Here is a 26,946-nt window from a genome sequence, read left to right as displayed (position 1 = left end):
GGTACAAAAACATAGTGAAGTGATTATTACAGTCAAGATAATTAACAGATTTTCTCACAGTTACCATTTTCTCGTGTGATGAGAGCACCTGAAATTTACTCTTAGCAAATTTCCAGAACTCAATACTGTATTATTAAGTATAGTCATCATGCTATAAATATCAAATGAAAACTAATTCCGCTTAGTTTAGAATGAAATAGATACATTTACAAAGGGTTTCCAGGAGTCAGACTATGATTTCTGTGAAGGCTCCAGTCATGTCAGGGCAGGTGCAGGTCCCTGAGGACCGAGGCCATTCATCCCCTGCTCTTTTTTAATTCACCGCAGCTACTCCAGAGCGGTGTGCCCACAGGAATGAATCAATAACTATTTCTGAGCCAATGTATATTAGAATAACTCCAGTATTGTAAAGAATACCTCATATTTCTCTTCACAGTAATAGATGACAGCTTGTTACTCATTAAATGTGTGAAGTTAGATAAACAATGCTTTGTTTTACATTTTGTTTTACGCTATGGGGGCCATCACAAACATCGATGGGGAAACGTAGCTGAACTATGCTGAATTTTCTGTTTTCTATGTAGGGCGGGCACTGGGGCTCCCTCAGCGCTACGCTAACCACCTGGTGGAATGTGGAACTACGCCGGGGAAGGTCTCATTTAGTCCCTCACAGAGAAGACGCTGGGCAGCCCGCCTACCTCCACGTGGTTCACTAGGGCTGTGGGTTTTCCTGTCTCGTTCAACCTTCAGGTCGATCCTCCAAAGAAAAAACCAAGTTACACATTTTACAAATGGAGGCTTAGAGAGGTGAAATGACTTGCCCACAGTCACGTAACCAGTTAAGCGTCAAAAGTGGGACCTAAACCCAGCTCCGTCAGACTCTTACACCGTGGCCTGGGTCTGCAGACGTTTCTGGTAACACATCTGCATCACAAAGAAATGGTTTTTGAGCTTGTAACTGAAACCATTTATGGGTAACATGTGTGCTACAGTGGTAGTAACATAGTACAAAACTTTAAAATAGAAGTTTCAAAAGGATCAATGTGACTGGACACTCTCTACTTCTCTTTCTGCTCCTGGTGAGCTGACTTGCTTGCCCCGAACCTGAGACACAGCTCCTCTGTGCTGGTGCCAGAGACACCGCCGTCTTTTAACTCTGCGCTGTCCAAGGGAAATTTGTAATTTAGAGTTTTCTAGTAGCCACGTTTAAACAAAAAGTAAAAAGAAACAGGTGATGCTGATCTTAATCGTGTATTTATTTTGCATCCTTTATTTACTCCACACCGCCTTTGGAATCGGGTATGTGCCTGACACCCCCAACACATCCCCCTTTGGACTAGACACCTTTCAAGTGTTCAACAGGCGCATGTGCTGGAGGCTGCCAGGGTGGACAGTGCGGTCCTAAGGACTTCTGCTCTGTGCTCTTTCCACTACGTCTTGATGTGTCAAAGAACATTTTCAGAACAGCTTGTAATCTAAAAGGAGACCAAGTAAAGAATTCGGCAGTAATGCTGAGCTATATAACTACAGCACAGACTGTACTTTCAAATTCTGAATTGAGAGAATTATTGAAGTCTGAAATAAATTTTATAGAACCTGGAGTGTAAAAATCAAGAAAATTTAGACCCCAGAATATCAAGTGTTACATGGTATTATCTGTTAGTGGATACTAGGTTGTTTGCTCCTTGAAAGTAGGGGCTGTGAATGTTCTTTGCTGAAAGGATCTCACGTAAAATTGGAAAAACCAGGTTCTTAATTTCATTTGTCTTAGCCCGCAACATTAATATGCAGGATAAATGAAATTCTTAGGTTTGATTAAGGCATTCCAGTCTGATAAGGCAACAGTTCCAGTTCAGATGAAAGCATGATTCCTAAGGGATTTAAAAGCATCACAAAATATCAGATTTTTGAATACTGTATATGGAAAATATTAATAGGAACCAGTTGCAGTAACTGAAATCAAAACCATGACAAAAGGAGAGTTGAAAGGCAATGAAAGTACAAACGAGGATGCTTGGGGCCAATGCGGATCTACCACTGCTCAGCCTTCTGAGCTTGGATAAGCGATTTAACCTCTCTGAACCTGTATGCAGGGGAATGACGTGTTTAGACTTGAATTTTGCAACAGTTCAGGGCATGCTGAGAGGGGAAAGAATCTGTGTGAAGCCCATGGTATAGTACACCAAGCACACAGCCAACATTCACTGCTGAAGATGATGTGATGGTGATTTCCTGGTCAACACCCACCACTCAATCCTGGGGATGATTTCAAAAAAATCTGCTCTCCTAACTGGTTTATACTAGATTTCTAATTATGAGATACATAGTGTTGTACTTAAACCGATGTTATAATATGTGCATGTTATGGGCTGAACTGTGTTTCCCCCCCAATCATATGTTGAAGCCCTGACCCCCAGTACCTCATAATGTGTATCTGGAGACAATCAATCATCTTTAAAGAGGTGATTAAGTTAAAATGGGGCCTTTTGTGGGCCCTAGTCCAATCTGACTGCTGTCATTACAAGGAAGGGAATTTGGACACAAAGAGAAAGCAGGGATGCACGCGCACAGAGGACACAGTGAGAAGGCGGCCAGCTGCGAGTCAAGGAGAGGGGCCTCAGAAGAAGGCAGATCTGCCAACGCCTTGATCTTGGACCTCCAGCCTCTGTAACCTTGAGAAAACAAATTTCTGTTGCTTTAAATACAGTCTGTGGTATTTTGTTATGGTAACTCTAGCAAACTAATGCAGCACCTGGAACCATTTCTTCACGCTGCTCCATAATATAGCTGCTTCACTGTGATTTACAGTAGACGGTGAAGAGGGAGACAGACAGACAGACAGACCGAGGTGCTCAGTCGGCCCCCTTCGCTTGTAAGTTGCATGATCTTAGGCAAGTTACCTAATTTTTGTAAACCAGTTTCTCTTCTTTAAAAGGACTGACACTTATTTCACAGGTTATGAGGATTAAATGAATATTAAGAGTAACCGACCAACAGTGACTCCCGCACTTGCCAACGTGTGGCATTCTCATGCAATTCTCTGTAACTCCTTCAGGTAGCACTGAAAAGATCACTTCCGGGCAGGTGGGCTGGCTGTCACGAAAGGTGTTTCTTTCACGTGAGTCTTCCTGACATTTAAAGGGCTTATAATTCGGAACGTGCCAGCCTCCTAATGGGTCTCTGCCTCCAGGCTCGCCATCTGCCAATCTGGCCTCTCTACCGCCTTCTAATCCATTTCTCCGAATCCAGGTGTGAACACACTGCTCCCTTGGCTCCCTGCTGCTGCCCACGGTCCAGAGCCTGCACCCTGAGACTGGGGAGGATGCGGTCACTCCCTCTCCTGCCTCATCTGTCCCGTGTGGCACGCCCTCCAGCTCAGGTAGCACTTCTTGTGTCAGGCTCTGTGCCTTGCTCTGGCTTTGGGAAATGTCCTTCTCTGTTTGTACCCTGGTGACCCTTACTTGCCCTTCACTTTCTCAGTGAAATGTCCCCAGTGTTCCCAACCAGACTTGAGCACTGTCTTCTTATGGAAATACTGTGTTTTTCCTCAGACTCTCACGTGATTACCACATTACATTGCTTTTAAATATTTGTATTTCATTCTAGCCTGTGAACTTCCCAAGGAGAGGGTCTCTGTCTCAATAATCTTTGTAATCCAACACCGAGCACAGTGCCTACATTTAATACATGTAGTGGACATTTAATAAATGTTGGCTGAATGAATAAATGACCAAAGGAACGAATGCGTGTGATCCATCATATTAATACGTTATCACAGCTTGAAGTGGGAAGACTACAAGCTTTCCAAGTCTGGTTCACATTCTGGGTTAGTTATTTACTTCTCTGAGCCTCAGTTTCATCATCTGTAAAACAGGCACATTAACTCCAGCTGTTGCCGTTCAGATTAAATGAGATGTGTGAGTCTGTAAAGGATTGCACTCCATGTGTGATTTCCGGCTAATTACTTAATCTTATGCTCTGTGCTCCTTCCCTTCATCTGTATAACGGGAACAGCCCCACATACCTCGTGACATTGCCGGGACACCTATACAGGGTGAGACACGTAAAGTCCTGTCTAACGTCCACTGTGTGCCAGTCACCCCCGGGCGTGCCAAAACCCGCAAGGATGCGAACACCATGCACAAGGCTTCCCGTAAAGAAGACCAGCTGGGAGTCATCTTTTAAAGGCTACTTAATTGTTATAAATTATGTAAGTAAAAAATCTGGCATGAACAAAAAGAGAAAAAATTATATCCCTGTCAACCTCAGTACCAGGGTGCCCGTCTGTTTAAAGCTTGCCTGGCCCCGAACGAGTTCAAAAGTGAATTTATGCTTCATCGAAATAACCATGTAGTCCATATTTATTTATGCTTCATAAAGCCAGTATTTTGGTTTGCGTATGTCTGTCTTTGTCTACCACTCAGAATTTTAAACATAAAGCAAGAGGTTTCTAGGCATTTAGGAAAACATTCTGAACAGAACACGGATTTCATACATCAATGGACATCAAGGTCTGCTATCAGAAGACGTAACTGTGAAGCTGTGTTTCCCTCTAATAACCCTCATTTCTAAGTCAACACTTCTTTAGGAAACAAATTAGAACTCACTCATTTTTCACAAATAGGAACTTCAAGTTGTTAGAAAACAGAAGCACTGCTGTGAAGAAACAGAAATGATCTGTGAACACTGAAAAAAACTTCTGTCACTTCCATCCCCAGGCACTGACAATGCGGGATATTTACACATTTCTGATATGACTTTGGGCCTTAGGACTTGAAGAGCCACAGACTTGGTAGACACTGTTCTTCCTTAGAATATACTGAATGCTTAAGTTAAATTTTTAGAGCAAATAAAATTTCAACTTTTATTTTCCAAGACTCATTGCTTTAGCACTACAGTAAAGTTGAGAGCAATACATGCTATTCGGTAGGATAGATAGTGCTTCTCCGATTAAAACAAACAAAACCAAGCAGGCCGAGTCAAATCTCACCGTCACTGGCCAATCATCACCCTGTTCCCAGAGTACAGCAACTGTGGAAGAGCACAAGTGTCTGCTATGGGGTCTGGTCATAAAGATTGACTCTTACCTTTGGGCTGGGGCGCTATAGCTGTTATCATAGGAATCATAACTCTGTTCATCATAAGCAGCGCCATATCCATCATCATAGTCCTAAAATATAACAGGAGAAGTACAAAAAGGTTCAGAGAAATTTCTGGAAAGGAAGACGCGTTCTGCTTTTAGTGAATTAATTCGGCGACCATTTAACTATATATCTAATTATAATGTAAGGAAAAATATAAAAGTGACATCAGTGAAAATGATAGAGTAAGAACCTCCAAAAATTCTCCTGAAAAAGCAGAGAGAAACTGGCAAAAATTGTTAGAGTCAACAGTTTTAGATGCCTGGAAGTTAACCAAAGGCTTGCAGAGATCTAGGGAGCATTTATATTAAAAAAAACTGGCTGCACCTTGGAATGAAGGGTGAGCTCGGTCCTATTCCCACCCCGCACCCCAGCTCTGCAGGAGCCGCAATCCAGCATGCAGGAAGCCAGCAGGCTGGAGGTCACTGGAGGGGGCAGGGCAGGGTGGAGGCTTTCAAAACCCCATCCCCAGAGGACTGCCTTTATTTGACCTGACCGGAGCTCATCCAGTGCACAAAGTCTTTTCCCTCAGGGTATTTGAAGAAAATAATTAGAGGCAAATGTTTATGAGATTAGCTGCTTAAAGTGGTGGAGAAAGACTGGAGCAAATAACAGGCTAACCACAAAGCTTACAAGGAAAAGTGGGGGAATCAGATGTCCCTAGGAGCTCTGCAAAGTTCTGACATATTTCTGGAATCTCAAAGGCTACAGTGTCAGGTACTTGCCCAGGACAGACCTGAGAAGGCCCTGAGCGCTCCTCTGGCTGACCTTGAGGTTCAGTATAAGAAGGAAAGTCAAGGCTAAGCCAGTTAGCTGCAAACTGATTGGCTCAGTGGTGAAGACAAGCTCCAGCAGGTACCCACAGCCTCTTGGTAAAGACTACAGATTTCATTTCCAAGCATTTGACAAAATCTCTGTCCGATCATTAGCTGACCACTAAGGTAAGAGAGAAAAGACACTTCTGTGGCAACACATGATAAATATCGACTTTACAATATTAGTTTGGAAAAGTAATTAAACCAAGAAAAAAAAAATCCTACGGAGGAAGGAGAATTTGATTCTCACACGGACACACTATAGTAAATGTCCAGTTTTAAACAAACAAAAACCATTATGCAACATGCAAAGAAAAAACAAAAGTATAGTCTATACACGAGAAAAAAAAAAGTAGTCAGTAGAAAAATACCCCTGATGAAGTTGAGACACTGAACTTACTGGACAAAGACTTTATTTATTTTTATTTTTTATTGGGGTAGAGTTGTTTTACAATGTTGTGTTAGTTTCTACTGTACAGTGGAGTTCCCTGTGCTAATACGGCAGGTTCTTATTAGTTATCTATTTTATACATATTAGTGTATATAGGTCGATCCCAATCTCCCAATTCATCCCACTAGACAAAGACTTTAAATCAGTTATTTGAAATGTATTCAAGGAACTAAATGACAGCCTGTATCTAAAAAGCTAAAGAAGGGTATTAGAACAATGCCTCACCAAAATCGAGAATATTAATATAGATATAAGAAATACAGAAAAGAATCCAAAGAAATTCTTGAGGTGCAAAGTGTAACGACTCCAGTGAAAAATTCACTAGCCAGGTTGAACAGCAGAAACACAGGTGTAACTCTTTGTGACCTTAGTTATTAGTTTCTTAGATATGCTAACAAAAGCACAAACAACCAAAAAAATATATAAATAAAACAAACTCAAGCAAAATTAAAAACTTCTGTGTCAAAGGACATCAACAAGAAAGTGAGAAGATAATCTACAGTACGGGAGAAAATTTCTGCAAATCACATATCTGACAATGGCCTAGTGTCCAGAATGTATGAAGAACTCTCATTACTCAACAATAAAAACAACCCGGAACGAGCTAAAGCCATTCTCCTAGTTCTATGAGGACATTTTGCAGATGCGATAACAAGTACGCTATGGTTATTTTGAAGGTATTTTGAAACTTAAAAATGTCCAGAGAGATGATCATTCTGTAAGATCAAATTAGATACGTTGCTCAATGACATTTATATCTATGAAAGTGTGAAGCCTACCCTACAACTGATTTCTAAGTTTCTGGGGATAATCAATTACATAGTGACTTTGGACTTACTGGTAGTTACTTAATATTTAAAAGAGCCAGGAAATAATCTAAGTATTTTGGAACATCAGTTTTATCAATGGTAAATTTAATGATCATCACCAGAGCTTTTGAAGTGGAGAAATGTGGTCAAGGGGTAAGAGAAAAGATGTGGAGTCAGATGGGCTTCTGTGTTTTACTGTCACCGATCTCAGTCAAGGTCATCCACTTCCCCAGAATCTGTTTCTTTACCTGTAAAATGTGAATCCTTAATAAGTATCCTGAAAGGATGAGAAATTACATATACATACGTATGTATTCCAGCAAAATGCCAGATATGTATGAAGAACTTTATAAAGAATAGCTTACATTGTTAACTATCCTAGTAAAGCATTACCCTTGCCGACCTCTCTCCTGGATTTCTAAAATGATGAGACTCACAGGTGATGAACGTCAGCAGCCACTACACACTAGGGGAGGAGCCAAGTGACTGATTTTAAAGTGCTGACCTTAGTTACTCTCTTTTAAGAAGCATCTACTAAATAGTATACCTCAATTTATTTGATTTAGAAAAGCAAAAGTATCTGAATGGCAAGGTATATTGTAATGTGCTCCATTTTGTAAGACAACTATTAATCTGAAGGGATGATACTATCTTTGCAGGGGTAAGGCTTATACAATTTGTACGTGACCACCTTAAATTTTTTAAAATGTTTTCTCATAAAGGAGGAACTGAATATTTGCTGAAGAGCTATGTGTTCAGAACTTTGAACGTGGATAGAATCTAAAAGGAATACTCATTAAATAGGGGCAGAGGAAGAATAAAGGTCAAGAATATCCTTAGAACATATTGGTAAGCCATGGTGTCCCTTGCAGTAGCTGAAGGCAGTTTGCTAATACAGCTATGATCTTCCAGTGACCAACGCAAGGAGGAGAAAGCTCTCAGATAAGATTCAAACAAACAAAAATATTTGAGATGATTTTAGTTACACGTAGCAAACTGCAGATACTACAATTCTGGTGAATTAACAAAAGCAGCTAGCATCTCAACAAAAAGAAAGTAATCTTACTGCGTTAAAAAAAAACAACCACCCAAAAAACAAAAACCAAAAAAAATCCTTTACTTAGCCCCTACCCTGTGGCTGGCACTCCTGCTAGACACCGTGGCGGGAAAGGGGTGTCCTGTCTAGTGAGGTCGCTGGCGGGATGGAGATGACAGGCGACTGAAGAGAACTATCAGGCAACGTGTCACACGCTGTGGCGAAGGGAAGCACCTGGCGTGGCACCGGGAAAGAGAAAGGGGAAGAAAATTTCCCAGAAGTGTTGAAAGCAGAGAAAAGCAAAAGCAGCTGGGAAAATGTATTAAAAATTCGGCGGAATGAACAGCAGGTGCAAAACAATGGAGGTACAGACACAAGAACCCTTCTCACCCAGGGTTCAGGTGAGCACACTGTGGAATGCACACGAAAGGGGAGAGCAATGAGCCGGAGACACCCATATGCCAGACCACGGTGTGGCCAAGTTACGGAGTGTGGATTTAGATTCCGCACTTCGGGACTCTCTCTGGAAACTGTGTGGGCATGGAGCCGGGAAGGTCAGTCTGGAGGGCGGGACTTGCAACTAGGTCACTGCCTTGAGCACGTGGCTTGGCGAAATGCAGAGCCCACGGCTGCTTCAGTCATTTGTTAGTAGCTTAAAAAGAATATGGCTTCACCCATGCAGAGTTCTCTTTCTCTGCTTATTTAAAAGAATCAAGATTCTTTAAACTCCAGTAAATGACCGGAATCTTCTTAGGTAACTGAAATGTAAAGTAGGAGACTATTTAAAACCTACACTTACGTCATTCATTCCTTGTTCAATTATTCTGTCAGATATTACAATGTTAGTTTATTTGAATTTTCAAATTGTTTAGGTCACTGAATTACTGACTTTCATATTTTACAGTGAAGATTTTAAAGATTAAAAATGCAATTTTCACAATATTTCTTTCATGACGATGATTTCACAGTTGGATTTGGCCTTGGGGGTGCAGCCTCTTCCATCACAAGTATTGTCTGTTCAATGGATAGGACGTGAAAAATATAGGAAAGCATGAAAGCAGATTGGGACCGACAAAAGAAGAAAAAGGAGTGTGACTGCAGATGAATGTGTACGTTTCTGGGAGGGAGTGGAGGGGATTCTTGTTGATTACCTGCTATTTTACTGCAAGAAGGAGATGAGGTCATTGGCTAAGAACAGCTGGGGAGGTCAGCCAGCAAAGGATCAACAAATGGTTACTACAGGGAAGGATGAGGGTGGCGGGCTGCCTGAGGGCTTCTGTCTGAGGGCTGGGGGATCTGAGGCAGAGCAACTCTGTCTATCTGTCCCTCTTCTCCTAATGCTCTTATCTTCCAGTGTCCCCAACAACTGGCTGCTTCCCTTTAAATAATTTGACATTATGAAATTCCTCTTCAGATTTTTCTGAGGCTAGTTAGAAACTTTAAACAAGAGTGAGTGCATTCTTTGTCACAAGTTCACAAATAATCGAGTGGAATCATCCATCTAGAGAAGCTCAGAATCCACCTTAAAAGGCACCAGGACCTGGGATGGGGACTCAGGACTCCACTGTCGGCAGAGCTCAGATGTGCGGAACGATTTCTTTTTACACTTGACGTCTTTGCGTAACTTCTCGTATTTCCATTTTCTCCTAGAGAACGTTCCCCTTCACGACATGCCGCAAAGTCTCTGTGTCAGCCCCCTGCCTGCAGTGAGTCCGGCGCTTCACGTGCAAGTGCCTTCCAGTTCACATGCTGTTCCCTGTGAGTCTCTGCACCTGCCTTCCCTGCCTAGTCAATTTTTCAGGATGAGGCTCCAGTGAACCTCCTCCTCTGTTTCTCCCACAAACGCAGAGTCCACCACACCTGTTATGCCAACAATGGACCAACATATGCCGCTGTTACTGCACAGAAACGACTTGACTGGCTCTGGCCTCACCTACTGTTTTTTAGGAGCACGGACTGTGGGGTACTGATTCTTTTGCACAGAGTAATGGCAGGGCTGGAGCATAAGGAGGACCACTCAGCAAGTGTTCGTTAGACGGCTGGACTGAACGCTCCTGAGGAAAGCGCGCCAAATCCCTCCTGCACCGGGTCCTCTCAGCTGCCCCGAGTTTGCCTCCGCCTGTCTACACATCTCTGCAGCCATTCCTCAGACGACCCAGAGTGAGGACACTTGGCATGATAAACTCCTTGATTCTAAGCAACTTAACTGAATTTCCTCTGGAAGAAGCTTAACAGAGCTCCTTTATGTTGTTAAAATGCACTGCAAAGATCCCCCTTCTTTGCACTTTAAAAACAGGGTCCTGTACCTGTGAGTGAGGCAGTTCTGCAGGCACGCCTCTCTAACCAAGTGCTAGGAGACCATCAGTCTGCACGAACCTCTGAAGGACTCCTGTCCTAGACAGAACCCATGCCTCCACTTTCCCATCTCACCACCATTCCACCTGCCAATCTTTCTTTATCTCCTATTTCTCTCTCATATCTTTCCTCTACATTCCCAACGTGACTACATTAGAATCACCCAGAAGCTGCCTAGTGCTTCTTTATCTAATCCTTTCTCCAGAATTATCTGCTAAAATGCAAACCTAAGCTTGTTGCTTCCTTGCTTACAAATCTCCACTCCTCTCTCCTGGTTCCTACGAGAGAGACAGTGCACTGTAAGCTTCATCAACACGTTAAGGGCCCTGAGGAAGCCTGTCTGTTTCATGCTGCAATTTCTCTGCACATGCTGTTCCCTCTTGAGGTCTTTCGCTGGGAGACTCCGGGCTGAATTATCACTCCCTTCTCTGTGCTTCCCTGATAACTGATAACTTGCACGTACTCAGTGCCCACAATTATTTCTCTGCCTCCTTTCTCTCCCCCTGGTCTACAAGGTCCTTAAGAGGAAGGAACAGACCTTGTTCTCCTGTATTCTCAATGTCGGGAACACAGTAACGAATAAAGAAAGGAACTAATTAAAGACCAAGTGGCAGGAAACATAGCAATAGCTTCTCTAAGGTGAATGCGAATTGAGGAGATGTGCTAGAGTAAAATGCAACATTTCCTCAAATAGTGTAAAAATCTGACAGGGAGACCTCACCTGAATTCTTTTTTCAAACGTTACCTATCAATCTTACATTCCCTGCCCTCAGGAAAAAAATTTCCCAGTAAAACTCTGTATTCGGGACTTCCCTGGTGGTGCAGTGGCTAAGACCCGCGCTCCCAATGCAGGGGACCTGGGTTCGATCCCTGGTCCAGGAACTAGAGCCCACGTACGGGTCTCAACTAAGACCTGGCACATCCAAATAAATAAATAATAATAAAAAAAAACCTCTGTATTCTATTCCTGAAAGTCAGAACATTATTAAAAAGAGTGAACAAAGATGGACAAGAAATAAATGTATATTAATAAACATTCTTGAATCATTATAAGAGACTTATTCATCAAGATCCACTTCTGAGTTTTTGTCTTCGATAAGGAAGATGTCTAAATGGAACTGACAGGGTGACCTGGACACTTGATAGGTGTCAGGGGGGTCACATAATGGCAAAACATGCCCTAACACAGGCAGAGGTCCTTCATCTGCCATTCCCGACCTGAAACCTCCACCGACATATGGCCCAACACCAAAGAAATCTTGCTCTGAAGAGAAAAGATTTTCTAGGATAAAGGAAACAGCGTTTAATTCTATTTCTGTCACAAGTAAAATCAAGCATAAAATTTAAGCTGGGAAAAACCATTTTAAACAGAGAATTTACAAAAGTGATTTGAAAATAATGTTTAGGTTTTGAGTCCTTTTAAAAGGAGACAATTATGCTGACTACACACCACCTCACCAGGGTGAAACCTGGTCATTTCAAAATGTAAAAAGTTTTCACATAAAATAGAGTGTTAAAAGATTATTTAAGTTTATTCTTACCATGATTATTTTGAGTTTATAAAACACACACATTAGCTAAAAATAGTTTTTTGAGAAATTCATTCTTGCTGGGGTTCTGAATAATACTAATTTCCTCGTTGAGTATCAGCAATGACCGTGAACACATCACATAACCAAGTTATTTTATAATTGAGGACAAAACCACAACATTAATAACAATGCTAAATAAGAATCTGTCCCCCATAATCACTTAAATAAGACATCATTAATTCAACAATCAAATTGCATCCCCACGTGCTGATCTATGGCTGTGAGGAGTATATTATGCAGCTTCTAGACTCATACAACTTCTTCATCTCAGTCTTTGGAGTCTGATGCCCATGTTCAAATTCCAGCTCTGCCTCTTAACTGGCTATGTGGCTTCGGGGGAATCACCTACCCTCCTTCCCCCTCAATTTTATAATCATAATCCACATCCTGGCTGTTTCCAATGGTTGTGGGAGGATTAACCAAAAAAAAAAAATATCTATGAAAGCTGTTTGGCACAGTTCTTGCCCAATAAAGCTAGTTCCATTTTGTTGAAGACCTGTTCCCTTTAACACTCTCAAGCTATTAGGCCAGAGAAACATCAGAGCTATCCAGGTATTTTTCTTTTGTTGAATGTGATAAATTCTTAAAATGTTGTCTAAACTGTGATGTCTACATTTTCATTCTGCAAATACTAGTATTAACGACTACTGTGGTTTTTAGATAAAGGAACGGCTGACCAACAGTAGTTGTAATTCTATCCACATCTGAACACAGCTTTTAAAAACACATCTACATCAATTATTCAAAGTCTTCTCTTCTCTCAGTTTGTATCTGAGATAGAACTAGATTTATCTAGATTTGACAAGAAATACAATACAATACAGAAAATAACAAAGAGGTTAACCCAGAAATCCCACAAAGGGAAAACTTGTAAATAGAAAATTAAAGAAAATAAAATTAAACCAGAAATTCCACAAAGATGAGAAAAAGGGGGATAACTAAATTTTATTAAGCCCACATTATGCAACTCATGCTAGGGATTTTGGTATCGGTTTTGCCATCTTCCCCAGGAAGCAGGCATTTGTTGAATGCCTACTGTTCCGAGCCCTTGGGGATATCGTGTTGAACAAACAAAACAAAACGAACACCTCTGTCCTCATGGGGCTTACATTCCAGCGGGGAAGCAGACAAACATCAATGCTCACATACACAGCGCATGACATAGGGAGAGCAAGGAGGAGCTGGAGATCTCGGACAGGTGCCAGAGGCGTCCTCACAGAAAGGACCGCAGACAAACGTGAGCCAACGGAGCAGCGAGCTATGCTGGCATCTCAGGCAGAAGGAACAGCGGACACAGAGGCCTGAGCGGGGGAGCGGGGGAGAAGTGCAGGCGCCGCATCACACCTTTGGGGCTTGAAGGGAATGAGGTGCTGCTGGAGGCTCTTGTGCCTCATGCGACCTTCTGTGTTGTCCAGGTTTCTGTTTCATTGGTTTAACCTCCAGTACACTATTTCTTCCCTTAACTGTGTCTAGTCTGCAACTAAAACCATTCCGTTTTTTTTTTTCAGTTCTAAAATAGCTGTTTTCTATATTTTCCAGTTGTCTGCTTAAATCATCAACTTTATCTTCTAATTCCATGATTATAAAGAGCATAGTTATTTTAAAGTTTGCGTCTGCTATATGAATCTATTGTGGTCTGTTCTTTACTGTCTCCTCATATTGTATGCCTGTAATTTTTGATTAATTGCAATTACATATGAAAAATTAAGAGAAATAATTTAAGGCCTACACTGTTCTATTTCTCTAGAGAGACTGTGTATCTGCTCTTGGTGGAGGACAGAAGAATTAGCAACCTGCACCCCACACAGGACTGAGATGATAAGCCTTCCTCTGGGAGTATAGCTTTTCTGGGGTCTGATCCAAAGCCTAGGGGATTAATCAGCCCCCTAAACCCAAACTTGGGGAGCCTTAAACTCCAACTATTTTGTTTTATCCTTCCCAAATTCTGGATTTCTTTTAAGGCTCAATTCAGCTTCTCAGCTACCTCTTCAGGAACTGGTAGAAGCGTTCACAGCCTTTCTCAACCAGGGTTCCACCGGAGAGTGAAGCCCGGTGCCCTAAGGTGTCCACTCTGCATAAAGTGAGTTCACGTCTCTCCTGTGCATCTAGAACAGCAGTCGTTTGTACCACCCCTGGGAAGCTCAGGAAATAATTATACACATCATTTTCTATGTTCTGTGGGCTCTGGAACCCCAGTTGAGAAAGGCTGCCCCAAGGGAAAATCAGCCAGAAATTCTAAAAGGGTCTGACAGCTGATTCCCATCAATACCCAATATATTTGATTATTACCCATGTCCTCCACTGGAAATGCAGTCTCCCTGAGAACAGGGGCTTTGCCTACCTTGTTTACTACTGTGTCCCCAGTGCCTGGCACAAGAAAGCATTCAATAAGCACTTCCTGAATGGATGCCTGGCTGGCAGTGACGGATTTATATGGCTTCACTCATCCTTCCAAGTGTTCTTATGTGACTGGCCAGGAGAGAGGTAGCAAGTGTTTCCAGTCCCGTGACGAAGGGGAAGGGGCTCCTGGCCCACCTAGGTGCACACCTAATTCATGGTGCAGAGGTTTCTCCACAATGAAAACATCAACTATCAGAGTTTCATAATGTTAGTATTAAGATCACTCCTTGCTCAGCTTTGAGACTCACCCAGAAACCTTCAGATTCTCATCTGGTTTAACAGCAGAGGGACCAGATGTGCTGAAGGTTTGTTCGGCTTGAACAAATCTGCTTGAAGGAAGACGTGCTGTTCTGTTATAAACAAGAGTATCTGGTCTGTCTAATACAATGTTTTTAATACACAGACTGATCACATTTTTAAACTTTTTATTCAAGCATAAAATAATTCATAGAAAGGTACAAATCCTAAGTGCACAGCTTAGTGAATTTTCACCAAGTGAGCACAGCTATGTAACCAGCACCCGGATCAAGAAAGGCAACATCAACAGCCCCCAGTAGCTCCCCTTGTGTGCACCCTCAGTTATTATTATCTCCCCCACAAAGGAACGCCATCCTGACTTTCAACACCACCAGGGAGGTTAACTTGCTTTCGAGCTTCACAGAGATGGAATCAGAGTGGCTACCCCTTTGTGCCAGGTTTCTTTCAGTGAACTGCGTGCCCGTGAGATCTGTCCACGGTGCTGCAGGCAGCAACCCCTGGTTCCTTCTCGCTGTGTGAAAACGTGGTCTGTATGGTTGTACTACCACTTCTTTATCCACCCCAGTTATGAACACTTTGCTTCTTTCTAGTTTCGCCTGCATGCCTCTTAGGCACGTCTTGTCTCTGTTGAGTGGTTCCCAGAGCAGAATAACTGGCTCTTGGGGAGGCATGTTTTCAGCTTTAACATGTGGTACAAACATTCTTCCAAAGCAGTTGTATCGACTTACATTCCCACAACAGTGGATGAGAATTCCTATAGCACCCCATTCCAGCTAACACCTGAAACTATCTTTTTAACTTTAATCTTCCTGGTGGGTGTGAATAGTACCGTATATTTTGTCTTTCATATATTAATGTTTGGGGCACAGTTAGCAAGAGTTGGCCCTGAAAGATGGAGCAATACTGGTAAACTGAAGAACTAAATATTACTTTTAATGTGCCAGGCACTATTCTAAATACTTTCCATATGTTAATTTACCTAATCTTCCTAACAACCCCATGTGATAAGCACTAATATTTCCATTTACAGATTAGGAATCGAGGCACAGAGCAGTTAAGCAACTTGCCTAAGGTCACACAGCAATTAAAGGCACAGCAAGGACTTCAAACTAGTGAGTTCGGCTCCCGACTTTGCTTTTAACCACGGATATTCTGCCTGACCCTATAAAACGGAGGGTCAGACCCTGTACCTTCATGAACCCCCCAAGATAATGTCACACTATGAGGACATATCGAGATGGCCAGCTGGTCTTCCACTTGTATCACCCAACCTGATGATGTGGCTTTGCTTTAAACTGCTTTAGCCCTAAAGTATCGTTCAAGATTCCATGTACTGTTATGTACCTCAGCTCTATTCTACCTATGAACAAACTGAATAGAAAAAAAACAAAGGTATAAATAAAAAGACGCTAGTAAACCTCATCAGTACTGTACCAGCAATGTTCCGGCTGTCCCTGCACACGCCTGCACCTGCATGTGCCTATGCCTTTGAATGTCACGTGAGCCTTCATGCAAAGTGTCCCCCCCCCCCACCGCCCCCCAGCTCTCCCTGAGTGCTGCCAGCCCCTTTTCCTGTTTGGTTTACACAGTTTCCTCTGGAAAGTCTTCCCACGTTCCATCAAGCAGTTAGCCTTCCTTCCTCCGTCCTCCCTAAACACTCTGTATGTAAGTCAATTGCAGGTGTTCCTCTCCTGAATAATCACTGGGCTTTGTTTCTGAATCAAGAAATCAAACATTGATTACTTACTCAATTCTGGGCTCTGTGGATAAAAAGGGATGGCCCCTATCATCAGCTTAAAATATAATGGGAAACAGTAAGACCAATAAAGGTGCGATCATATCACTCTAAGGTAAGTACCCTAAATAGGATGTACACACGTGGGTCCAAATAATGACCACCTGACGTTTCCAGGGGATTGTGAAAGGCTTCAAAGTGACGGTGATAACTGTTCCTTCGTAGACTCTGGTCTACTTGCAGGCGAGGACTGAGTTCTACACATGCTGGTGAAAAGCTCAAGGAAAACAATAAAACGAAGATGGCAGGTTCTTGTGGGAAATCCACTGTAACAGAGGACTAGTTCTCAAGTTCCTCCCGGCCTCTGCCCTGATCCACCCAAGGGATGTGACACGCCCCTCACATTAGCTCAACTATGATCGCTCGCTCACCTTACTTGGATGGGCAAGCCTAGTTAGGGAGGCAGAATCTGCTTTCCATGCCTTAGAGACATTGCCACTTCAGAGTCCTCTACTCCCTTATTAATAAAGCACATTTTGGGGGGTTGTTTTTGCTTAAAGGAGGAAAAACAAAATCCCTTCATATTCACAACTTTAAAATCTGAAATTATTTCCTAAAGTTTTACATTTCTATAAAAGAGGTCAACTTTTCAAGCAATTTAGGAAAGAGACAGACTCGTGAAGCTCCTGATAGACATTTCAAGTAAATTGCACACTGTTCTTATTCTTGCTTCTGGTAAAATGGATATAAAAAATTACAGAACCTTCATCTTTTTATCTAAATTAAAAATTTTAGATAAATTTTTATCTAGGCTTTTCAATCCACATTTAAAATGCATTTTCATAAATAACCTTTTCACAATCTGTAACTCTGTTTTAATTAAATTTCTCACTGTGGAAAACAAGATAATTGAAGCAGTTTAGAGATTACTTGTCAAAAAAATTACGCCAGCAGTCACTGCAATGGGAAAATTTGCCGTTAGTACAACTCTCATCTGGACCGAAACTCCCAGACTAGTCATACAATTAAAACTTCAGGTGAGCTCTCAGAAGAATGACAAGGAACGTGACTTCCCTGAGTCTTTAAGCAAAGTCTACATTACAGAATTACGTGTACAATTTAAAGATATATTTGGTTTTCCCCTACAGGCTTTCACTGATGTTCCTAGTTGACAAAATTTCAGAAGAGTTTATTCTTAGGGCCGACGGAGAAATGGTGGTCCCCGCGGAGCCATTTTATAGACAAGGACACTGTTGATGGTGGTAGCAGCGTTTTTCTTGAGACAAGTTTCTTTTCCTACAGCTTTAACGAGTCTGATGCTGGAGAACAGGCAGGAAAGGCATGTCTTTGTGTACAAACACAAGGTATAGATTTCTGCTCCCATTTAAACTGTCTCTTTGACCCTTCACACTTGCGTTAGGTTAACCAATGGCAGAAGTCCTATGAGGACACCCCCTCCAGTAGTTGCAGAAGGACTAATAAAACCAGCTACTAACCAATCATGGGCCTCGTGCTCTAAGTTTCGCATAGGAACCCTCATATCTGAAGTGATTAAATAATTTTTCCCATTCACTTGTCAGTTTCTCTGTCCACAAACAGAGTTTTAAATTAGATGAAACTGACTTGTCCAGGAAGCACCAGATCTTGGTTAAGAGTGTGGGCTCTGGAGCCAGACTGCTGGGCCTTAAATCCTAGCTCTGCCCCAATCAGTTGTATGACTTCTAGAAAGTATTGATATCTCATGTGGTGTTTTAAGGATATGACAGATCCACGTAAAGCGCTGAGGAAAGTGCTGGTTAAGAAAAATAAGGCCACACTTAGAAGTGTGATTTGGGAAAAATTAGTTAATCTCTCTAAACGGTCTGGTGATCATGTTTACCTCATAGGACTGAAGTGAGGATTGAATAAGATGATACACGAGAAGTGCACGGCACACTAATATGTTCTATAAAGTAAATACCCAACAAGCGGCAGCTGCCTTTTCTTCCATCAGCTTCTAAAAGTTGCAGAGTGCACTGTTTTCCTGTGGTTACGGAATCAGAAAAATATGAGAGGACTAAAACAGTCAGGAGAACACTGTCCTACACTCTTGTGATCGCTTCCAAATGAAGCCATCTCCTTCAGATACTGTCCTTCCAAACATATAATAAATTAAAGCAGCAACTTCTGACCTTAAGACTGAAGTTGATGATTTTACAAAGAAGCACCTAGAAAGCTCAGGATCCTCTTCAGTCAGTCAGACAGACCAGATAAGGGCATCAACCTGGAAGAAAGGTCCATGGCTAGGGATGCCTCCGCTATACAGTTACGATTGTGTCTCCGGCTCTGGTTCTTATACTCTTTCCTCACTTATTTTCTCACTTCTTCTAGGTCATAAACACTACACAAGCTAGAACATTGTGAATAAAAGCTTTAGACCCCGGGTTAGGGAACCTGGGATCCAATCTCAGTTCACCCACTTCTCATCCCGCAGGCCACTGGACGGGATGTCCACCCTTGCACAGTGCAGGCTGGGTCATCCCGTGTGTCTGTGGCTTAGTGACCTTCCTTCCTTCCTCCTGTCTGGGAGAAGACACCACCCGGCAGCACTGTGAGGGCTGGGGCAGCAGCGTACGGGGAAGCACGGGGGGACCACGTGCTCCACTGCACACCACATCCCCCGTGGGGAGGCGCTGATCGGAGGATCTGAAGAGAAAAGCGCCTGGTGCTCTAGTCAGATGTACTTGGCTCTGCTACTTCCTACGGCCCAGCAGCCTCAAGGAGCCTGCACATCCTTCTCTAAAACGTGTAAAAGTCCTTCGTGTGCCCAGCCATCCCCTGCCTCGCTCAAGTAGGCACTGCCACACCAGATGGGGTGGTTTCAGGACAATTCCACATTCTGTTCAGTAAACATCATACAGCTGGATAATCAGAGCATTTTAAGTACCTGAGAGAGCTTTCATATTCTGATGAACTCCTACGACTTCATCTACAACGCCCCACTGTACGTATGTTTAAAGGTGATTAACCCATCAGCTCCGGCTCAAAAGCTCAGAATGATTACACAGTATTAAGATATCAAGGGATATTACTGAATGGTGAATACCTCCCATGAATAGAAGGCTGATGCAACCATAATTAAATGAGTTAAAAAATAATATGATTAAAATTTCTAAGACAATTCTAGTTTATACATCTTGAAAGGTGAGTTTGCATTTAAAAAAGGATCTCACTTTTAAAATTATTTTTCAAAACTTGTTTCAGAATTCGAAACATTCAGAGCCACTCACCTTTAGCTTGTTTCTCTCATTAGAATGTTTGCTTTGTTTATTTTGTGACGTTCCTTTCAATATCAAGATTTCTATTTGATGAAAATACAATTTCTTATTAAAAGAACATGTTTAGGGTGAGTGGAAACTAGCTAAGTTTCAGAAAACAACCAATTATAGAATTTTAAAGTTGGAAAAGAGGTTAGAACAGCATCTGGTCTAACCTGCTGATTTACAGGTAAAGTACCATCACCTGCACTTTGCAGATGAAGAAACTAAAAAGGTTAAGTAGTTTACAAAAGGAAAAAAGTAGACATCATACAGACAATAAGGAGGATTAGAAACCAAGTATTTTACATCTCAGAATAATAACCTCTTTATTAAACTGCATTGTCTTTCCTATTTATTAGGTCACTAAATGTCTGCTAAAATTGGCTTTAATTTTATTTCACTAAGTATGTTTAACAAGGCACACGACACACGGAATGACAGAATGAGTTGGCATTACTAAAAGCCATCCTCCATATGTTTATTTAGTATCTCCAAAATGTCAGGCCCTGTGATAGGCTCTGGGCAAACTAAGATTAAAAAAAAAAAAAAATGACATAGTTCCTGCCCTGAAGAAATCCAGCCTACAGGGGACAAAGACAAGTAAGCAGACACTGAGGCAGGCACCACGTGCACCCAGGGGTGCCTGAGTAGGACCAGGAAGGCTTCACAGCTGAAGAATAAATAGTAAAAAGAATTGGTAGGGACAAAACTAAAAAAGGCATTAGAAGAGAAGCAATAGTACATACACAGATAGCCACACAGTCCTGGTATGTTTAAGGAACTGCAGTATAGGTACTGATTGAAATAAAATGATGATGTGGGGAGAGCAGGGGGTTAAGAGGCTGAAGAGGGCAGTCAAGAAAGCCTTCACTCAGCAGTCAAGAAAGACATCACTCAGCAGAATCTCGACTTTATCCTCCTAAACTTCTCAACTAGCTCTTACGTTCTGGGGCTGGCGGGGCAGTAGCATCATCAGACTTTAGATACCAGAAAGTACACCAGAAGTAATATGAGTAATACATCATTTAAGGGAAGGACCCAGGGTTAGGGCAGGACAACAAGCAAAGGTGGGACTAGGGAGGCTAAGGCAATCATCTGTCTGTGTGTCTGTCCATCCATCTAAACAACCAGCGTTAGAGGGCAGACAGCAGAAGCAAGAAGAACTACAATCCTGCAGCCTGTGGAAAAAAACCCACATTCACAGAAAGACAGACAAGATGAAAAGGCAGAGGGCTACATACCAGATGAAGGAACAAGGTAAAACCCCAGAAAAACAATCAAATGAAGTGGAGACAGGCAACCTTCCAGAAAAAGAATTCAGAATAATGATAGCGAAGATGATCCAGGACCTCGGGAAAAGAATGGAGGCAAAGATCAAGAAGATGCAAGAAATGTTTAACAAAGACCTAGAAGAATTACAGAACAAACAAACAGAGATGAACAATACAATAACTGAAATGAAAACTACACTAGAAGGAATCAACAGCAGAATAACTGAGGCAGAAGAACGGATAAGTGACCTGGAAGACAGAATGGTGGAATTCACTGCTGTGGAACAGAATAAAGAAAAAAGAATGAAAAGAAATGAAGACAGCCTAAGAGACCTCTGGGACAACATTAAATGCAACAACATTCACCTTATAGGGGTCCCAGGAGAAGAGAGAGAGAAAGGACCCGAGAAAATATTTGAAGAGATTATAATTGAAAACTTCCCTAACATGGGAAAGGAAATAGCCACCCAAGTCCAGGAAGCACAGAGAGTCCCATACAGGATAAACCCAAGGAGAAACACGCCGAGACACATAGTAATCAAACTGGCAAAAATTAAAGACAAAGAAAAATTATTGAAAGCAGCAAGGGAAAAACAACAAATAACATACAAGGGAACTCCCATAAGGTTAACAGCTGATTTCTCAGCAGAAACTCTACAAGCCAGAAGGGAGTGGCATGATATACTTAAAGTGATGAAAGGGAAGAACCTACAGCCAAGACTACTCTACCCGGCAAGGATCTCATTCAGATTCGATGGAGAAATCAAAAGCTTTACAAGCAAAAGCTTTACAAGCAAAAGCTAAGAGAATTCAGCACCACCAAACCAGCTCTACAACAAACAAATGCTAAAGGAGCTTCTCTAAGTGGGAAACACAAGAGTAGAAAAGGACCTACAAAAACAAACCCAAAACAATTAAGAAAATGGTCATAGGAGCATATATATCAATAATTACCTTAAACGTGAATGGACTAAATGCTCCAACCAAAAGACACAGGCTTGCTGAATGGATACAAAAACAAGACCCATCTATATGCTGTCTACAGGAGACCCACTTCAGACCTAGGGACACATACTGACTGAAAGTGAGGAGATGGAAAAAGATATTCCATGCAAATGGAAATCAAAAGAAAGCTGGAGTAGCAATACTCATATCAGATAAAATAGACTTTAAAATAAAGAACGTTACAAGAGATAAGGAAGGACACTACACAATGATCAAGGGATCAATCCAAGAAGAAGATATAACGATTATAAATATATATGCACCCAACACAGGAGCACCTCAATACATAAGGCAACTGCTAACAGCTATAAAAGAGGAAATCGAAAGCAACACAGTAATACTGGGGGACTTTAACACCTCACTTACACCAATGGACAATCATCCAAAGTGAAAATAAATAAGGAAACAGAAGCTTTAAATGACACAACAGACCAGAGAGATTTAATTGGTATTTATAGGACATTCCATCCAAAAACAGCAGATTACACTTTCTTCTCAAGTGCACATGGAACATTCTCCAGGATAGATCACATCTTGGGTCACAAATCAAGCCTCAGTAAATTTAAGAAAATTGAAATCATATCAAGCATCTTTTCTGACCACAAGGCTATGAGACTAGAAATGAATTACAGGGGAAAAAAACGTAAGAAAGACAGACACATGGAAGCTAAACAATACGTTACTAAATAACCAAGAGGTCACGGAAGAAATCAAAGAGGAAATCAAAAAATACCGAGAGACAAATGACAATGAAAACACGACAACGCAAAACCTATGGGATGCAGCAAGAGCAGTTCTAAGAGGGAAGTTTATAGCTATACAAGCCTACCTCAAGAAACAAGAAAAATCTCAAATAAACCATCTAACCTTACACCTAAAGGAACCAGAGAAAGAAGAATAAACAAAACCCGAAGTTAGAAGAAGGAAAGAAATCATAAAGATCAGAGCAGAAATAAATGACATACAAACAAAGAAAACAATAGCAAAGATCAATAAAACTAAAAGCTGGTTCTTTGAGAAGATAAACAAAATTGATAAACCATTAGCCAGACTCATGAAGAAAAAGAGGGAGAGGACTCAAATCAATAAAATTAGAAATGAAAAAGGAGAAGTTATAATGGACACCGCAGAAATACAAAGCATCCTAAGAGACTACTACAAGCAACACTATGCCAATAAAATGGACAACCTGGAAGAAATGGACAAATTCTTAGAAAGGTATAACCTTCCAAGACTGAACCAGGAAGAAATAGAAAATATAAACAGACCAATCACAAGTAATGAAATTGCAACTGTGATTAAAAATCTTCCAACAAAAGTCCAGGACCATATGGCTTCACAGGTGAATTCTTCAAACATTTAGAGAAGAGCTAACACCCAACCTTCTCAAACTCTTCCAAAAAACTGCAGAGGAAGGAACACTCCTACACTCATTCTATGAGGCCACCATCACCCCGATACCAAAACCAGACAAAGATACCACAAAAAAAGAAAGTTACAAACCAGGATCACTGATGAACATAGATGCAAAAATCCTCAACAGAATACTAGTAAACAGAATCCAACAACACATTAGAAGGATCATACACCATGATCATGTGGGATTTATCCCAGGGATGCAACGATTCTTCAATATACGCAAATCAATCGATGTGATACACCATATTAACAAACTGAAGAATAAAAACCATGTGACCATCTCAATAGATGCAGAAAAAGCTGTTGACAAAATTCAACACCGATTTATGATAAAAACTCTCCAGAAAGTGGGCACAGAGGGAACCTAGCTCAACATAATAAAGGCCATATATGACAAACCCACAGCAAACATCATTCTCAATGGTGAGAAACTGAAAGCATTTCCTCTAAGATCAGGAACAAGACAAGGATGTCCACTGTCACCACTATTATTCAACATCGTTTTGGAAGTCCTAGCCACGGCAATCAGAGAAGAAAAAGAAATAAAAGGAATACAAATTGGAAAAGAAGAAGTAAAACTGTCACTGTTTGCAGATGACATGATACTATACACAGGGAATCCTAACGATGCCACCAGAAACCTACTAGAGCTAATCAATGAATCTGGTAAAGTTGCAGGATACAAAATTAACACACAGAAATCTCTTGCATTCCTATACACTAATGATGAAAAATCTGAAAGGGAAATTAAGGAAACACTCCCATTTACCATTGCAACAAAAGGAATAAGATACCTAGGAATAAAGCTGCCTAGGGAGACAAAAGACCTGTATGTAGAAAACTATAAGACACTGATGAAATAAATTAAAGATGATACCAACAGATGGAGAGATAATACCATGTTCTTGGACTGGAAGAATCAATATTGTGAAAATGACTATACTACCCAAAGCAATCTACAGATTCAAGGCAATCTCTATCAAATTACCAATGGCATTTTTTATGGAACTAGAACAAAAAATCTTAGAATTTGTATGTAGACACAAAAGACACCGAATAGCCAAAGCAGTCTTGGGGGAAAAAGACGGAGCTGGAGGAATCAAACTCCCTGACTTCAGGCTATACTACAAAGCTACAGTAATCAAGACAATATGGTACTGGCACAAAAACAGAAACATAGATCAGTGGAACAAGATAGAAAGCCCAGAGATAAACCCACGCACCTATGGTCAACTAATCTATGACAAAGGAGGCAAGGATATACAATGGAGAAAAGACAGTCTCTTCAATAAGTGGTGCTGGGAAAACTGGACAGCTACATGTAAAAGAATGAAATTAGAACACTCCGTAACAGCATACACAAAAATAAACTCAAAAAGGATTAGAGACCTAAATTTAAGACCGGATACTATAAAACTCTTAGAGGAAAACATATGAAGAACACTCTTTGACCTAAATCACAGCAAGATCCTTTTTGACCCACCTCCTAGAGAAAGGGAAATAAAAACAAAAATAAACAAATGGGACCTAATGAAACTTAAAAGCTCTTGCACAGCAAAGGAAACCATGAACAAGATGAAAAGACAACACTCAGAATGGGAGAAAATATTTGCAAGTGAAGCAACTGACAAAGGATTAATCTCCAAAATATACAAGCAGCTCATGCAGCTCAATATGAAAAAAACAGACAACCTAATCCGAAAATGGGCAGAAGACCTAAATAGATATCTCTCCAAAGAAGACATACAGATGGCCAAGAAGCACGTGAAAAGCTGCTCAACATCACTAATTATTAGAGAAATGCAAATCAAAACTACAATGAGGTATCACCTCACACCAGTCAGAATGGGCATCATCAGAAAATCTACAAACAACAGATGCTGGAGGGGGTGTGGAGAAAAGGGAACCCTCTTGCACTGTTGGTGGGAATGTAAATTGATATGGCCACTATGGAGAACAGTATGGAGGTTCCTTAAAAAACTAAAAATAGAATTACCAGATGACCCAACAATCCCACTACTGGGCATATACCCAGAGAAAACCATAACTCAAAAAGACAGATGCACCCCAATGTTCACTGCAGCACTATTTACAATAGCCAGGTCATGGAAGCAACTTAAATGCCCATCGACAGACGAATGGATAAAGAAGATGTGGTACATATATACAATGGAATATTACTCAGCCATAAAAAGGAACGAAATTGGGTCATTTGTAGAGACATGGATGGATCTAGAGACTGTCATACAGAGTGAAGTAAGTCATAAAGAGAAAAACAAGTATCGTATATTAACACATATATGTGGAACCTAGAAAAATGGTACAGATGATCTGGTTTGCAGGGCAGAAATTGAGACACAGATGCAGAGAACAAACGTATGGACACCAAGGGGGGAAAGCGGCGGTGGGTGGTGGTGTGCTGAATTGGGAGATTGGGACTGACATGTAGACACTGATGTGTTTAAAACGGATGACTAATAAGAACGTGCTGTATAAAAAATAAATAAAATTAAATTTAAAAATTAATAAAAAGAAATAAACAACGAGCATTTACTGAGGGACTACTATATGTTAGGTGGTAGTATAAAAGAATAAACAAAGACTTAAAGTTAGCGAGAAGTCTGACGTGAAAACGATATACAAACAAGTAACTACCAATTGTGGAAAGTGCAGGCACTGTGAGAGGCCATCATCAGAGCACAGGAGTTGGACACGGGGAGGTTGGCAAGAATGTTTTCTAAGACAAGCGTCTTCCCTAAAGCAGCTGTGACGTAGATTAACTGGAGATCAAACAGTTAGTCATGAAGAAGTGAGCCGTGTTTACCGTGTGAATGCAGGGAATGACGATGAACGAACGAGATCCTGGGCGCCTGGGTTCATGGAGATGCTGCTCCCTCAACAAGGGCCCTGGGAGGAACAAGGCCCCTGCAGGCCACACCACAGCCTGCACGGAGCTGCGGGCCTGTACGGAGGGACTCAGGAAGGGGCCCTAGAGAGAGCTCGGAGGAGCGGCAGATCTAGTAGTCACTAACACACAAATGTCACGTGAAATGACGGCAATGGACAAGATTTTTCAGAGACAGTAAAATAAAACAACCAGACTGAGTGTTTGGGGAACACGCAGCTACAGTCGTCCCTCGGTATACATGAGCGATTGGTTCCAGGACCCCCTCGGAACCAAAATCCACAGACGCTCAAGTTCCTATATAAACCGGATATGTAGTTATATCTGCATATAACCTACGCATCCTCCCTTGTATTCTAAATCATCTCCAGATTATTTATAATAACTAATACAATGTAAATACTATTTAAATAGTTGTAAATACAATGTAAATACTATGTAAATAGTGGCCTGCA

The 26,946-nt window shown here is 41.3% G+C and overlaps 1 protein-coding gene across 1 annotated transcript in view; it reads right to left on the bottom strand.

Annotated features, from left to right (window-relative positions):
- The window catches only part of KHDRBS3 (KH RNA binding domain containing, signal transduction associated 3), a 155,571-nt gene that overhangs the window by 23,059 nt on the left and 105,566 nt on the right, over nt 1-26,946 (bottom strand). Inside the window, exon 7 of the mRNA XM_082858988.1 lies at nt 5,088-5,170. Coding sequence (XP_082715114.1) covers nt 5,088-5,170 — 83 coding nt within the window. The remainder of the gene's footprint in view (nt 1-5,087; nt 5,171-26,946) is intronic.

Source organism: Leucopleurus acutus (assembly GCF_964270905.1).
Source record: "Leucopleurus acutus genome assembly, chromosome: 17".
In the NCBI taxonomy this organism is placed as follows: Eukaryota; Metazoa; Chordata; class Mammalia; order Artiodactyla; family Delphinidae; genus Leucopleurus; species Leucopleurus acutus.
Note: the sequence above shows the minus strand (reverse complement) of the source record. Positions and strands in the feature narration are given on the sequence as shown.